This window comes from Pseudophryne corroboree, chromosome 1 (assembly GCF_028390025.1).
Source record: "Pseudophryne corroboree isolate aPseCor3 chromosome 1, aPseCor3.hap2, whole genome shotgun sequence".
NCBI classification, from domain to species: Eukaryota; Metazoa; Chordata; class Amphibia; order Anura; family Myobatrachidae; genus Pseudophryne; species Pseudophryne corroboree.
In genome coordinates, this window is record NC_086444.1 from 298,551,485 (window position 1) to 298,568,260 (window position 16,776).

General features: G+C 45.0%; 1 protein-coding gene across 10 annotated transcripts in view; it reads right to left on the minus strand.

Annotated features, from left to right (window-relative positions):
• Nucleotides 1-5,761: 5,761 nt before the first annotated feature.
• Nucleotides 5,762-16,776, minus strand: part of ATXN2 (ataxin 2) — a 381,295-nt gene continuing 370,280 nt past the window's right edge. For all 10 annotated transcript variants that reach the window (XM_063964383.1, XM_063964388.1, XM_063964386.1 and 7 more), the window contains 4 exons: nt 16,309-16,454; nt 6,811-7,035; nt 6,511-6,676; nt 5,762-6,402 (listed from right to left, as the gene is read on the minus strand). In XM_063964383.1, coding sequence (XP_063820453.1) covers nt 6,374-6,402; nt 6,511-6,676; nt 6,811-7,035; nt 16,309-16,454 — 566 coding nt within the window. In that variant the 3' untranslated portion in view covers nt 5,762-6,373. The remainder of the gene's footprint in view (nt 6,403-6,510; nt 6,677-6,810; nt 7,036-16,308; nt 16,455-16,776) is intronic.

A 16,776-nucleotide genomic window follows, 5' to 3' on the forward strand; every position in this document is an offset into this window, starting at 1 on the left:
TTCACAAAGGTCTGGACTTCAGGGACTGAAGCCAATTCTTTTTGAAAGAAAATCGACAGGGCCGAAATTTGAACCTTAATAGATCCCAATTTGAGACCCATAGACAATCCTGATTGCAGGAAATGTAGGAATCGACCCAGTTGAAATTCCTCCGTCGGAGCACTCCGATCTTCGCACCACGCAACATATTTTCGCCAAATTCGGTGATAATGTTGCACGGTTACTTCTTTCCTTGCTTTAATCAAAGTAGGAATGACTTCTTCCGGCATGCCTTTTTCCATTAGGATCCGGCGTTCAACCGCCATGCCGTCAAACGCAGCCGCGGTAAGTCTTGAAACAGACAGGGACCCTGCTGAAGCAAGTCCCTCCTTAGAGGTAGAGGCCACGGATCTTCCGTGATCATCTCTTGAAGTTCCGGGTACCAAGTCCTTCTTGGCCAATCCGGAACCACTAGTATCGTTCTTACGCCTCTTTGCCGTATAATTCTCAATACTTTTGGTATGAGAGGCAGAGGAGGAAACACATACACCGACTGGTACACCCAAGGCGTTACCAGCGCGTCCACAGCTATTGCCTGCGGATCTCTTGACCTGGCGCAATACCTGTCCAGTTTTTTGTTGAGGCGAGACGCCATCATGTCCACCATTGGTCTTTCCCAACGGGTTACCAGCATGTGGAAGACTTCTGGATGAAGTCCCCACTCTCCCGGGTGAAGATCGTGTCTGCTGAGGAAGTCTGCTTCCCAGTTGTCCACTCCCGGGATGAACACTGCTGATAGCGCTATCACATGATTCTCTGCCCAGCGAAGAATCCTTGCAGCTTCTGCCATTGCACTCCTGCTTCTTGTGCCGCCCTGTCTGTTCACATGGGCGACTGCCGTGATGTTGTCCGACTGGATCAACACCGGTTTTCCCTGAAGCAGAGGTTCTGCCTGGCTTAGAGCATTGTATATTGCTCTTAGTTCCAGAATGTTTATGTGAAGAGACGTTTCCAGGCTCGTCCATACTCCCTGGAAGTTTCTTCCTTGTGTGACTGTTCCCCAGCCTCTCAGGCTGGCGTCCGTGGTCACCAGGATCCAATCCTGTATGCCGAATCTGCGGCCCTCCAATAGATGAGGACTCTGCAACCACCACAGAAGAGACACCCTTGTCCTTGGAGACAGGGTTATCCGTAGGTGCATCTGAAGATGCGACCCTGACCATTTGTCCAACAGATCCCTTTGGAAAATTCTTGCGTGGAATCTGCCGAATGGAATTGCTTCGTAAGAAGCTACCATTTTTCCCAGGACTCTTGTGCATTGATGTACAGACACCTTTCCTGGTTTTAGGAGGTTCCTGACAAGCTCGGATAACTCCTTGGCTTTTTCCTCCGGGAGAAAAACCTTTTTCTGAACCGTGTCCAGAATCATCCCTAGGAACAGCAGACGAGTTGTCGGCATTAACTGGGATTTTGGAATATTCAGAATCCACCCGTGCTGTTTTAGCACTTCTTGAGACAGTGCTAATCCCATCTCTAGCTGTTCTCTGGACCTCGCCCTTATTAGGAGATCGTCCAAGTATGGGATAATTAATACGCCTTTTCTTCGAAGAAGAATCATCATCTCGGCCATTACCTTTGTAAAGATCCGAGGTGCCGTGGACAATCCGAACGGCAGCGTCTGAAACTGATAGTGACAGTTTTGTACAACGAACCTGAGGTACCCCTGGTGTGAGGGGTAAATTGGAACGTGGAGATACGCATCCTTGATGTCCAAGGATACCATAAAGTCCCCCTCTTCCAGGTTCGCTATCACTGCTCTGAGTGACTCCATTTTGAACTTGAACTTCTTTATGTACAGGTTCAAGGACTTCAGATTTAGAATAGGCCTTACCGAGCCATCCGGCTTCGGTACCACAAAAAGAGTGGAATAATACCCCTTCCCTTGTTGTAGAAGAGGTACCTTGACTATCACCTGCTGAGAGTACAGCTTGTGAATGGCTTCCAAAACCGTCTCCCTTTCGGAGGGGGACGTTGGTAAAGCAGACTTCAGGAAACGGCGAGGTGGATCCGTCTCTAATTCCAACCTGTACCCTTGAGATATTATCTGCAGGATCCAGGGATCTACCTGCGAGTGAGCCCACTGCGCGCTGTAATTTTTGAGACGACCGCCCACCATCCCTGAGTCCGCTTGAGGAGCCCCAGCGTCATGCTGAGGCTTTTGTAGAAGCCGGGGAGGGCTTCTGTTCCTGGGAAGGAGCTGCGTGTTGCTGTCTCTTCCCTCGACCTTTGCCTCGTGGCAGATATGAATAGCCCTTTGCTCTCTTATTTTTAAAGGAACGAAAGGGCTGCGGTTGAAAAGTCGGTGCCTTTTTCTGTGGGGGAGTGACTTGAGGTAGAAAGGTGGATTTCCCGGCTGTAGCCGTGGCCACCAAATCTGATAGACCGACTCCAAATAACTCCTCCCCTTTATACGGCAAAACTTCCATATGCCGTTTTGAATCCGCATCACCTGACCACTGTCGCGTCCATAAAGCTCTTCTGGCCGAAATGGACATAGCACTTACCCGTGATGCCAGTGTGCAGATATCCCTCTGTGCATCACGCATATAAAGAAATGCATCCTTTATTTGTTCTAACGACAGTAAAATATTGTCCCTGTCCAGGGTATCAATATTTTCAATCAGGGACTCTGACCAAACTACCCCAGCACTGCCCATCCAGGCAGTCGCTACAGCTGGTCGTAGTATAACACCTGCATGTGTGTATATACTTTTTTGGATATTTTCCATCCTCCTATCTGATGGATCTTTAAGTGCGGCCGTCTCAGGAGAGGGTAACGCCACTTGTTTAGATAAGCGTGTTAGCGCCTTGTCCACCCTAGGAGGTGTTTCCCAGCGCTCCCTAACCTCTGGCGGGAAAGGGTATAATGCCAATAATTTCTTTGAAATTATCAGTTTTTTATCAGGGGCAACCCACGCTTCATTACACACGTCATTTAATTCTTCTGATTCAGGAAAAACTATAGGTAGTTTTTTCATACCCCACATAATACCCTGTTTAGTGGTACCTGTAGTATCAGCTAAATGTAACGCCTCCTTCATTGCCAAAATCATATAACGTGTGGCCCTACTGGAAAATGCGGTTGATTCGTCACCGTCACCACTGGAGTCATCGCCTGTGTCTGGGTCTGTGTCGACCGACTGAGGCAAAGGGCGTTTCACAGCCCCTGACTGTGTTTGAGTCGCCTGGACAGGCACTAATTGATTGTCCGGCCGCCTCATGTCGTCAAACGACTGCTTTAGCGTGTTGACACTATCCCGTAGTTCCATAAATAAAGGCATCCATTCCGGTGTCGACTCCCTAGGGGGTGACATCCTCATATTTGGCAATTGCTCCGCCTCCACACCAATATCGTCCTCATACATGTCGACACACACGTACCGACACACAGCAGACACACAGGGAATGCTCCTAACGAAGACAGGACCCACTAGCCCTTTGGGGAGACAGAGGGAGAGTTTGCCAGCACACACCAAAAGCGCTATATATATATATCAGGGATAGCCTTATAATAAGTGCTCCCTTATAGCTGCTTTGTTATATCAAATTATCGCCATAAATGTGCCCCCCCCTCTCTGTTTTACCCTGTTTCTGTAGTGCAGTGCAGGGGAGAGACTTGGGAGCCGTCCTGACCAGCGGAACTGTGAGAGGAAATGGCGCCGTGTGCTGAGGAGATAGGCCCCGCCCCTTTTCTGGCGGGCTCGTCTCCCGCTATTTAGAGAAATTAGGCAGGGGTTAAATATCTCCATATAGCCTCTAGGGCTATATGTGAGGTATTTTTAGCCTTTATAGGTAATCATTTTGCCTCCCAGGGCGCCCCCCTCCCAGCGCCCTGCACCCTCAGTGACTGCCGTGTGAAGTGTGCTGAGAGGAAAATGGCGCACAGCTGCAGTGCTGTGCGCTACCTTTTGAAGACTGCAGGAGTCTTCAGCCGCCGATTCTGGACCTCTTCTGTCTTAAGCATCTGCAAGGGGGCCGGCGGCGTGGCTCCGGTGACCATCCAGGCTGTACCCGTGATCGTCCCTCTGGAGCTTGATGTCCAGTAGCCAAGAAGCCAATCCATCCTGCACGCAGGTGAGTTGACTCCTTCTCCCCTCAGTCCCTCGCTGCAGTGATCCTGTTGCCAGCAGGAATCACTGTAAAATAAAAAACCTAGCTAAACTTTTTCTAAGCAGCTCTTTAGGAGAGCCACCTAGATTGCACCCTTCTCGGCCGGGCACAAAAATCTAACTGGAGTCTGGAGGAGGGTCATAGGGGGAGGAGCCAGTGCACACCACCTGATCGGAAAAAGCTTTACTTTTTGTGCCCTGTCTCCTGCGGAGCCGCTATTCCCCATGGTCCTTTCAGGAACCCCAGCATCCACTAGGACGATAGAGAAAATCCTCTGGAGCTCCAGAGTGTGCATCCTCTCCCCAGAGCACTTTTTTTCTAAACTGGCTGTAGGAGCGAGCATAGAGGGCAGGAGCCAGCACACCCAGCTGAACAAATTTAAATTGCACTGGCTCCTTTGGACCCCATCGTACTAAGTGAACCCCAGTATCCCTTATGGATGTTAGAGAAAATATGTTTGAGTCTGATGGATGTCAACCTAATGGCAACTATGTTGAAGACTTAAGGCAGTGCAATTTGTAAGGTTCCTCTCAAAAGGCGTTTTAGATAAAGACACACTATTGACTAGCCGATTCAGACTAGTGGCACAGGGTCAACAACAACAACTGTACTGGACAATTGTGATAATGGATGACAGATTCAGGTTTTATGGGCTGTTGCTCTTCCACAACATCTTCAGGGCCTTTAGTCTCAAAAACATTCAAAGCTCTCCATAATTATACTAGAAAAAGAGATGCTAAATGCCCATCTCAGAGGCACATCCTCTGAGAAAATGCCATGAAGGAGAAAACAAACACCAACAAATAATGCTACTACAGCGGTATACATCAACCATAGCCAAGAGCGCCCTTGCAATAGATTAGCAGCATAATGCACTAGGTGGAAAAAATGTTTCAGCAATATTAGCAGGCGTACCCTAAACACCAGAGAATAGTCTCTTCACAGAGAAGCATACGGGCAGTACGGACAGTGTAATGGTTAGCATTACTGCCTCACAGCACTGAGGTCATGGGTTCGATTCCCACCATGACTCTAACTGTGTGGAGTTTGTATGTTCTCCCCGTGCTTGCGTGGGTTTCCTCCGGGTACTCTGGTTTCCTCCCACAATCCAAAAATATACTGGTAGGATAATTGGCTTCCAACAAAAATTAACCCTAGTGTGAATGTGTCTGTGTGTACATGTGATAGGGAATATAGATTGTAAGCTCCACTGGGGCAGGGACTGAAGTGAATGGGCAAATATTCTCTTTAAAGCGCTGCGGAATATGTGTGCGCTATATAAGTAACTGGTAGTAATAATAATAATAATCATTTGTAGAGTATGGAAAATTGAGTAAACTGGATGTCAACCTGATGAAAACTCATATTAATCCAATTTACTGCTTTCCATAAACTTAGCATTGATTTTTTAATTAGTACTTTAAGTGAATCATTGTGTATTGCTAAGGGGTGGTAATATAGCAAACAAGCCACACAGTACAAGAAAGAAAGTAGGCAAAAAAAAAAAAAAAAAAAAGACGCTGTGGCATAAATGGTTTCACATGTTATAAAAGTGGACATCTTTCACACAAATGTTCATAGAAATAAAAGAAAAACAAAACAAAAACAAAAGTTGTCCGTTTTTAAAACTTTTTTAATTTTTTTTTTTTTTTAGTTTTTATTTTATATTATCTACAAAGTAAAAGTTTTTTCCTTAACTTAAAAGTTACACCGCTGTTGCGAGACAGCGGGCACATCAAACCTGATTCATAAATAATAAGTCACCAGTTTGATGAGAAGAATCCTTACTGAATCGGTTTCAAGTTTAGACATAAAAAGGGATTTTAGAGTCTTGATTTTTTTTGTTGTAAGGTGAAGATAAGCAGCAAGAATCACTCGTGTTATTTCCTTCGCTAGCTGATGAGTTCATAACTTAGAAGGGCCTTTAAAAATAAATAACTTCCAGTTACCAGCAAGCAAAGGTTGGGCTTGGAGGATTAATGCAGTGTACTCAACAGCCTGCAATTTCCTACATGCCTCTACTCAGTCCGAATCTTTCCCACTGCAAGATGATCAGTTAGCATTCCAATTGGAGGTTAGCAGAAATCAAGATAATTTTTTTTGATTTTTTTTTAAACAAAAATGAGAAATTCTAGTTGTCAGTACTTCCACTGTAGGGAAGCAGATGTGGGGATGATTTTTGGCCTACAAAAAGGGTTCCAGCCTTTTCACAGAAGCTCCAGAATCACAGCTGTTGTTGGTGATGTGCTTGCACTAGATGACAAAAAGACATGAACAATATTTTAGTGAGAAAAAAAAAACTGTAGTGAAAGAAATGTACAAAATGAAAGTAAATAATGCCTTGTATAACTTTACAATTACCTGGAGGATGCGTCATATAGGGAAAGTGTGCAGTTGTAGAGACAGGAATGGGCTGTAGAGCACTCTGTGCAAGAGCACCTTGAGGACCTCCTGGTGGCTGTGCAGTCATCAGCATCATGGGATGAGCAGTTGGGTGAGAAGGAACCATTCCAGACTGTACATGAGCCTTAAAAAGGTTAAGAGAATAGGGTCATCTAACATCAATGAGAATCAATGCAACAAGGGATCACTGAAATTCTTCAACTGTATCTGGTACAAAACAATTCACATATGGTAAAAACCACAAATAAATTTCATTACCTGCTGCACATGAGCCATGTGAGTTGGGTTGGTATAGGCAGGCTGGACATGCGAGGGATGAATTGTGAATACAGCCTGTTGAGTAGGAAAGCTGTTCTGTGGGGACTGTGCATTTGAGCCAGGGGTCATGGAGGGAGGTGTAGGAGCCAGTCCAGTATGGTAAAGGGCACTCTGTTGCTGTTGGTTAGCGAGATGCAAGGCTTGGGCTGCCTGGTGCTGATGGTGCTATGAAAAAATATAAGGGGGGCATATGCATAAGAATATCATACAACAGTAAATATAACTATACAATCTTAAATACTTAAATGGTCGAGTGATAGTATGACTAAAATTTCACTCCTTAACAATACATTCCACTATCTTCCTTACACTGCATTGCAGTTACCACTGCATTGGTATTCGGACATGTGTGCTGGCTTTCTATTTGAAACTTTAAAATAAAAAAGATACATAGATATACATACACACAAAATATATGTATGTATGTATGTATGTATGTATGTATACATACATATACACACACATGCACACATACTTACATACACACAAATACACCCCTTTTTTTTTTTAACACACATACAGTGATGCTATAAATTATTCCTCTGTTACACCTAGCGTATTTGAAAGTGTATAACAAGTGTTAACATGTAGCTTTTAATTAACTATGTTAATTAAGATAACCACTTAAAGGATAAAAACATATTCCTTGTAGGCGGAGCCCATGTAACTTTCTATTCTAGCTGCACATTTTGGGTCTTATTCAGCGCTGTTAGCAAACTAAAAAAAGGACACTAATGGGCAAAATCATGTTGCACTGCTAGTGGGGTAGATAAATGTAACATGTGCAGGGAGAGTTAGATTTGGGTGGGGTGTGTTCAAACTGAAAATAGGATTTTGGTACTTACCAGGTAAATCCTTTTCTTTGAATCCATAGGGGGCACTGGAGTACTCTTGGGATATGGACGGTGCGTAGCAAAGGAAGGCACATTTAAATATTTAAATGAGCAACCCTCCTCTTCCCTCCTCCATACTCCCAGGATCCTCAGTGTTTTTTGTTACTGAGCCGAATAGGAGCGACAGAGAAGTGAACAATGGAGAATTACATACATTATAAAATAACGGACAACCATAAAGTTGACACATAACGTTACTGACAACTAAACAGTTGACACCATAACCGATAGAACTTGAAAGTTTAAACCAGTCGGTGAGAATGTGTTACCATAAGATCCCCTGAACTTACCACAAACCAGGTAAAACTGCTCTGGGTGGGCGTCCAGTGCCCCCTATGGATTCAAAGAAAAGGATTTACCTGGTAAGTACCAAAATCCTATTTTCTTTTTCATCCACTAGGGGTCACTGGAGTACTCTTGGGACGTACCAAAGCTTCCCCCGTGGGCGGGAGAGAGCTGTTTGGCACCTGTAACACTAGGCGGCCAAAGTTAGAAGCTGATGCCGCAAACATATCAAACTTGTAAAAGCGCACAAACGTGTGCACTGCTGACCATGTAGCCGCACGGCAAAACTGCGTCGTAGAAGCCCCACAACCAGCTGCACATGAAGTTCCCACAGAACGTGTGGAATGAGCTGTTACTAATGTAGGCGGCTGTAACCTAGCATGAAGGTAAGCCTGACGTATGGTCAGTTTAATCCATCTGGATAAAGTCTGCTTAGAAGCTGGCCAACCCATCTTGGCAGCATCAACGTATTCGTCTTACGAAATGTAGTCGTTCGGGATACATTAACGCGTACCACAACCAAAGTTCCAGAATTTCCTGTTAACACAGGAACTACTATTGGTTGATTGAACTACTATTGGTTGATTGATGTGAAAAGATGACACTACCTTTGGCAAGAAAGCGGGATTCGTCCAAAGATCCGCTCTGTCATCATGAAACATTAAATACGGTGGCTTGCATGACAAGGCACCCAAAGTTGAAACACGACTTGCCGAAGCTAGGGCTAGAAGAAAAATAGTTTTCCAAGTGAGAAACTTAATATTCACTTGTTGTAAGGGTTCAAAATATGAAGACTGTAAGAAATCTAAAACCAGCTTCAAGTCCCATGGCGCTGTAGGTGGAATGAATGGAGGCTGTACTCTGAGGACACCTTGCAGAAAAGTGTGTATAGACGGCAATAGAGCCAATCGTCTTTGAAATTAAATTGACAAAGCAGATACCTGCACCTTTAGTGTAGATAAACGCAGTCCTCCATCCAACCCCGTCTGTAGAAATAACAAAAGACGGAATAACTTGAAAGATGATGTCGGAAACTTCCGAGCTTCACACCAACCTATATAGGCACGCCTAATTCTGTAATAATGAGCTGCCTTAACTGGCTTCCTAGCTCGTAAATGGTTGGTATAACAGTTTTTTTCTGGAATGCCCTCTCTTCTTAAGAGTGCGGTCTCAATAGCCACCCCGTCAAACGCCGCCGCACTAACTCGGGGTAAAGGAACGGACCCTGTTGTAACAGGTCCGGACGTAGTAGGAGCGGACAAGGATCGTCTGCGAGTAGTCCGCGGAGATCTGAGAACCAAGCTCTCGGAGACCAATGAGGCGCTACTAGTATGACTGTGGCGGACTTTCTTGTGATCCGTTTTAGCAACAAAGGGAGGAGCGGAAACGGTGGAAATAGATACACGAGGCTGTATGGCCACGCGATTGTGAGAGCATCCGCCGCCACTGCCGTTGGATCGGATCTTGCGTTCTGGACCCATACTGGGGCGTTTGGTGATTGTGGCGAGATGCCATCAGGTCCACTTGAGGGCAACCCCACCTGTGGACCAGCATGTGAAACACTTCTGGATTTAATGCCCCTTCCTGTGCATTAAAATCCCGACGGCTGAGATAATCCGCCTTCCAGTTGACCACTCCCGGAATGAACACTGCCAACAACAACACTTAGTGATGCTCGGGCCAAATGAGGATTCGAGCTACTTCCCGCATTGCCATGCGGCTTCTTGTTCCTCCTTGTTTGTTGATGTACGCGACCGCCGTCGCGTTGTCTGACTGCACCCGGACAGTCTGAGACCGAAGTATGTGCACTGCTTGCCGTAGCGCATTGTAAATTGCCCGTAGTTTCAGGACATTTATAGACAGCAATCTTTCGTGATCCGCCTAGAGACCCTGGAGCTGACAATTTTGAACTACAGCTCCCCAGCCTCTGAGACTCGCGTCCGTCGTTAGAATTATCCAATTCCAGGCGCCGAACCGTTTCCCTGCAGTTAGATTGTGTACTTTGAGCCACCAGAGTAGAGATACTCTGGCCCGTGGCAACAACCTCACCCTGTGGTGAATCTGCAGATGCGAGCCCGACCACTGTGCGAGCACATCCAGTTGAAAAGGACGTGAGTGGAATCTTCCGAACTGAAGCGCTTCGAAAGCCGTCACCATTGTACCTAAGAGGCGAATGCACAAATGTACCGAGACTGTGCGTGGCTTGAGCACGAATTGTACCAGATGATGAATACTCTGTACATTATGTTCTGGTAGGTAATTTCTTTGATCTACCGTATCGAGAATCATTCCTAGGAATTGAAGTCATTGAGACGAATTCAGAAGTGATTTCTTGAAGTTGACAATTCCACCGTGTTGAACTAGTACATTGTACGTTAGTAATGTATTTTGAAGGAGTATTTGTTGAACTAGAGCTGTGATGAGAAGGTTATCTAAGCACAGAACCATTATCACCAGCCGGGATCTGAGAATAACTTATTACAGACATCACCCCTGTGACAACCCGAGGCGCTGATGGGAAACCAAACAGGAAAGCTTGAATGATGGACTGCCAACGTCTAAGTATGCCAGATGTAGTGGCAAAATTTTGAACGCGTAAGAACGCATTCTTGACTTCTAGGGAGAATATGATTTCAGTGGTTGTAAACCTGCAATCACTGACCGCATAAATTCCACTGATTGAGCCACTTTTGGTATATAACAGTCGGCCGGCTGCGGTACTACAAAAAATATTGTAATAACCTTGAATCTAGGAGACACTGAATTGCGGTCTACAGAACTGCCTTTTTGTCTTCTGACACAGGCTGGCTAGTTTTGGATCTAGCCTTGACAAACCACAGCAAAGGTGGTAGACAATGGAACTCTATGTGTGATTGAACACTAATTATGTAACCGCAGATCTGTGGATTTCAGTAATAATGTCGAATGAGACATCAGAAGAATTGCTTGCACAAAAGAAGAAACAAGACAATTAAAAAACTTGCCATGCCATTGGCTTGTCAGCAGCCGTTGTGTCTGAACGACGGTTAAACCACCTTCTCGACCACGTGTAGTCGTGTCGTGTGTTGTAGGACAACTGGAAAAGACTGAGGTTTAAAAGATTTGAACCCTGGTGCAGTTTTGTAAGAACTGGTGTGGCAATGGCTGTAAATAGACTCTCACGCCGGAGCGTGAGAACTGAAACTTTTTAATTTAGGAGTAAATAACACATTTCCGTGTAAGGCCACGCAAAGCGTCTGTCAACCACAAAGAGTGATGGTGGACTACGAGAACTAACATGGCTGACAGCTATAGCAGACATGCGGAAATTCTCAGGCGATATACCAATGTGAGTAACAAGCCGTCGAAACTGTTCTGAGGCCAGAACTGGCTATTAACTACGTTATTTCTGCGACTATAATGTCGGTAACCCAAACGCCAACTACAGCATAGACATTGCCTTTAGCATAGGTGGAATGTCCACTCTGACTAGTCATTAAGTGTAGGTGCAAGTGGGACCTGGACAGTTTTGACACCAAGAAATGCTGTCATAGACTCTGGTATAGTGAATGTTGAATAATAGAATTAGAACAATGAACACACACACACACCCGCACAGGCGCTCGCTGCGTTCTATCCTATAGGAACGCTTGCATTTGAAATAGGTTCCTTAGTGGCATTAAAAACTCAGAACCTTGCGTCTGGCATTGAATCTTTTTGTACCACACAGCCGATGTTAGCATGCGCCCTCTGATGGGTACTGTCTGTTTATTATTTATTATCAGTTATTTATATAGCGCACACATATTCCGCAGCGCTCTCACAGAGAATACATGACCCTCCAGATGAGCATGTGACTTCGTTATAAACAGTTAGATGTAGCCGGCCAAATAGGATTAGGATGTTATGTACGGATGCGGACTGGTATTCCCACTGTGCACGTGGATTCCCTTAGATAAGTAACGTGTACATAAACTAGAAAAGTATTGCTGCACACTTTCTTGTGACAGAAAATTCCTAACACCACCCCTGCTCCTCTAGTGGGGAAGTGTTGTAGGACCGCAGAAAAATTTCCTGGACAAAGAAACAGGAAATTGAGTTAGAATGGTGTCCAGCCATGTGCGTAGTGCCATGTGCTTTCACCATATGTTAAGCATAAGAACAATAAACAATAGAAATCAATTTCCAATTTACAGTAATGTAGTCACAACAGATCAGGCATACATTACATATTACCGCCTATATATACATATGTAATATACTCCCTACGTATATATGACATACTACAATATGTGTAATAAATGACCATGCATATATTAGATATAACATATGCATATTATTTATAACATATGCCTGCAATCGGGATACCTGCGGATATAATCATCTCTACCCCCGTGTCCCGCGATCTCACCCTGTGCAGCCGTAGTGCTCTCCCCTCTCCCACGGACATAGCTAGCGGAGGGGAGCCGGAGAGCAGCGGGGGACGGATGCAGAAGCCCAGCGGCGGCAGCCTGTCTGTCCGCGGCTGGGCTGAATAGCGGGCAGCGGGAGCGCACTGTGATCAGAGTGCTCCCGCTGAGAACGATGTGCGGCCTGAGCGCCGGGCGGGCAGTGAGTGCTCCCGCTGAGAACGATGTGCGGCCTGAGCTCCGGGCGGGCAGTGAGGCAGGCATCGGGCGGCTAGCAGGGTTTAAGTAGCGGCGGCCAGCGGGGTGTCTGTAGCGGCGGCCAGCGGGGAGCATGGAGCGGACGGCCAGCGGCGGAAGACCTCGCTCCCAGCACCTGCTGTGTGTCTGGGAGCGTGCAGTACTGGGGGAGTGCACTAACCTTGCGGAAGCTAACTGCATGCAGTCTCTCCTACGTCTTGCGGCAGCAGCGCTGAAAGCGCCTGTTAGAAAAAAATGATGACTCCTCTGAAATCTCCTCCACCCAGCATGTACATGTGGAGGAGATGGCCGCTCAATCCCGGACCCTCACTTCTCTGTAAGTGGGGAAGGGACCGCATGCTGCCTGGCTGACACGGCCGTGCTTCTCCTGCAAGCGCCCACGTGTCAGCAGCGGCTGGAGGCAGTACAATTCCGGACCCACACTTCTTAGTAAGTGGGGAAGGTATTGACTGTAAAATCAATAAAAAATGAAAGTGTAAAAAGTAAAATCAAACTTGAGCTTTCAGCTCATGATGTGCTTCCTTGAGGCACATAAAAACACTGGGGATCCTGGGAGTATGGAGGAGGAAAAAGGAGGGTTGCTCATTTAAATATTTAAATGTGCCTTCCTTTGCTACGCACCGTCCATATCCCAAGAGTACTCCAGTGACCCCTAGTGGATGAAAAAGAAATACGAATTGCAGTGTAAAAACCAAACAGCCAGTATTTACCCTGCACAGAAACAAAATAACCAACCCACGTTACATCTGCCCCATCTGCAGTGTAACATTGCCACATAGGATCTCGGGCGCTCTGCTATAGGTATGTCATAGGACTAGCTCACATCAGCAACCCATATATGTTTAAAAACCTCTAAAATTGAATAAAACACATAACAGTGTACAACCGTCATAAAATATGACTCAGTATGATGTCATTTCCTAGTGCAGACTCGTACCGGATATGATGGTCTGCTCTACACAGACAATAGCGTTTGTGTGCTGAGCGATTCACAGATTAGCATCTATTCCAATCTTTCCCACGAGGCACTTTCTCCCATTCACCAGTATATGGTCATATGTAAATAATAAAATGGGGCTTGATAGTGCGTTACCAAACAACAATTTTAATAGACATCACAACACGAATAACATAAAAAGCAAGTGGACTCTCACCAAGTGTATTGGTCTACAGATGTTAGTAGACAAATGCGCATTAATAATTAGCCCAGGCGTCCCCGAGAGTCGTCATCAACCGCCAAGTGAGTCCTCCACGTGCCAAACGATACCTCAACCAACGCGTTTCGATAACTGGGTGTTATCTTTTTCAAGGTGTACAGGTATCTATATGGACAGGGTATTTATACCCCACCAATTATGCCAGAAAGAAAAACCTATTTCCAGACATAGACTTTCTACTGCTAAAAATCCCCATAAGTGTAACATAATACTTGTTGATCCGGTCTTCCACTCCAGGATATTGACATCACTGTTATTCCCGCCCGTTTTCTGCTTCCTCTAGTTGCGGTTCACGGCCGGTCACGTGGGTGTTATTTCCGGCGGAAGTGCGTCATGACGCCGCGGTCCCGTTTCTCTCTTCCCGGATACCTCATTGGCGGAAGTGCGTCACTCCGTCAGGTCGTCTTGGTTGCAGTCCGTTACCGGAAGTGTAGTGTCCATCCACAACATTATAATAGACATTGGATATTCAGATAGTACAGAGGTTTGCCGGGCGCCATTTTGGTGAAGACCGTTCACATTGTATAAATCATGAAGAAAAAGTAAACAAAAGACATATTAATAAAAACTCAAAAAGATGTACATCCTATTGCAACATCTTTTATTCCATTATGAACCATTTAGTCTCAAAGTCCTTATTGAGGCCCGGAGGCTCTAGAGTTTTATATGTATGTATTAATATGTCTTTTGTTTACTTTTTCTTCATGATTTATACAATGTGAACGGTCTTCACCAAAATGGCGCCCGGCAAACCTCTGTACTATCTGAACATCCAATGTCTATTATCATAATGTTGTGGATGGACACTACACTTCCGGTAACGGACTGCAACAAAGACGACCTGACGGAGTGACGCACTTCCGCCAATGAGGTATCCTGGAAGAGAGAAACGGGACCGCGGCGTCATGACGCACTTCCGCCGGAAATAACACCCACGTGACCGGCCGTGAACCGCAACTAGAGGAAGCAGAAAACGGGCGGGAATAACAGTGATGTCAATATCCTGGAGTGGAAGACCGGATCAACAAGTATTATGTTACACTTATGGGGATTTTTAGCAGTAGAAAGTCTATGTCTGGAAATAGGTTTTTCTTTCTGGCATAATTGGTGGGGTATAAATACCCTGTCCATATAGATACCTGTACACCTTGAAAAAGATAACACCCAGTTATCGAAACGCGTTGGTTGAGGTATCGTTTGGCACGTGGAGGACTCACTTGGCGGTTGATGACGACTCTCGGGGACGCCTGGGCTAATTATTAATGCGCATTTGTCTACTAACATCTGTAGACCAATACACTTGGTGAGAGTCCACTTGCTTTTTATGTTATTCGTGTTGTGATGTCTATTAAAATTGTTGTTTGGTAACGCACTATCAAGCCCCATTTTATTATTTACATATGACCATATACTGGTGAATGGGAGAAAGTGCCTCGTGGGAAAGATTGGAATAGATGCTAATCGGTGAATCGCTCAGCACACAAACGCTATTGTCTGTGTAGAGCAGACCATCATATCCGGTACGAGTCTGCACTAGGAAATGACATCATACGGAGTCATATTTTATGACGGTTGTACACTATGTTATGTGTTTTATTCTATTTTAGAGGTTTTTAAACATATATGGGTTGCTGATGTGAGCTAGTCCTATGACATACCTATAGCAGAGCGCCCGAGATCCTATGTGGTAATTTCTTCTTTACTTTGTATCTAAGTGTTGGTGACACTTACACCACTGGTTTCTAGGCTGCTAGCTGGCGCATGAGCGTGTGATCACACTTTGTTTTTATTGCAGTGTAACATTGTTTTGACCATTACTGTGCTTTTTTTTGGTTTGCTAACCACTCTGAATAACCCCCTTTGTTTGATACAGTAGGGTGCATGACGCCGACCAAAACCTCATCAATGTATTTTAAAGACAATAAACATGGGTTCTGGACAAAAGGAATCTATGTTCTACTATTAATCAGAGGCTATACCATGACTAAGGCCCAGATTTATCAAGCCTTGAAGAGTGATAAATTGCAGTGATAAAGTACCAACCAATCAGCTCCTAACTGTAATTTTTCAAACCCAGCCTGTATCATGGTTGCTGGAAGCTGGTTGGTTGGTACTTTATTACCATGCAATTTATCACTCTCCAAGGCTTGATAAATCTGGGCATAAATCTGCTAACTGCCTAATGCTTCCAAGGCATCTCATCGTAGTGCCCATGATCACAAAGTCTGCAGGTCTATAACAGTAAAGTGGAGATGGTGTGTGCAGAAAGGAGATGCAGTCTTTGCAAAGCACAACTACTGTACATGTATTTGTACAAATGTCATTATGGATGAAGCCGTTTTGGTCTTTAAAATAGTACGCCCACAAAATTGGTGCATAACATTGAATACTTCTCACCTGAACTGGGCTTGGTGCTGGATGATTACCTCCATGCTGAGACTGTTGTTGTCCAGTAGGTGTTGCTGAAGGCTGAGGATGAGGGGGGTGTTGATGTAGTGCAGCATTAGGGTGAGCATACTGCTGTGCTAATGAGCTAGTAGAAACTAAAATTCAGAAGAGAAAAAAAAAAAATTAGAGAGAAGAAAGGAAAATGAAACTGCAAGTGTTTCAAAAGTAGGGAAATTTTCTGAGGATTGGGCTCACTTAATGGCACTGGACCATAGAAATGAAAATATTTCAAGGCTACACTGCAAACAAGCATTTCTGCATATCGGACAAAAAAATGATCAATGGAAATGTGAACACAGACAGATATTGCCATTGAGAATAAACTTCTTAAAGTGAACATATTAATGAACTGACTAGACCTGAAGATTAATAAATGTACAAGTCTCAGGGATTGCCTGCTTGTGAACTTCGATTATT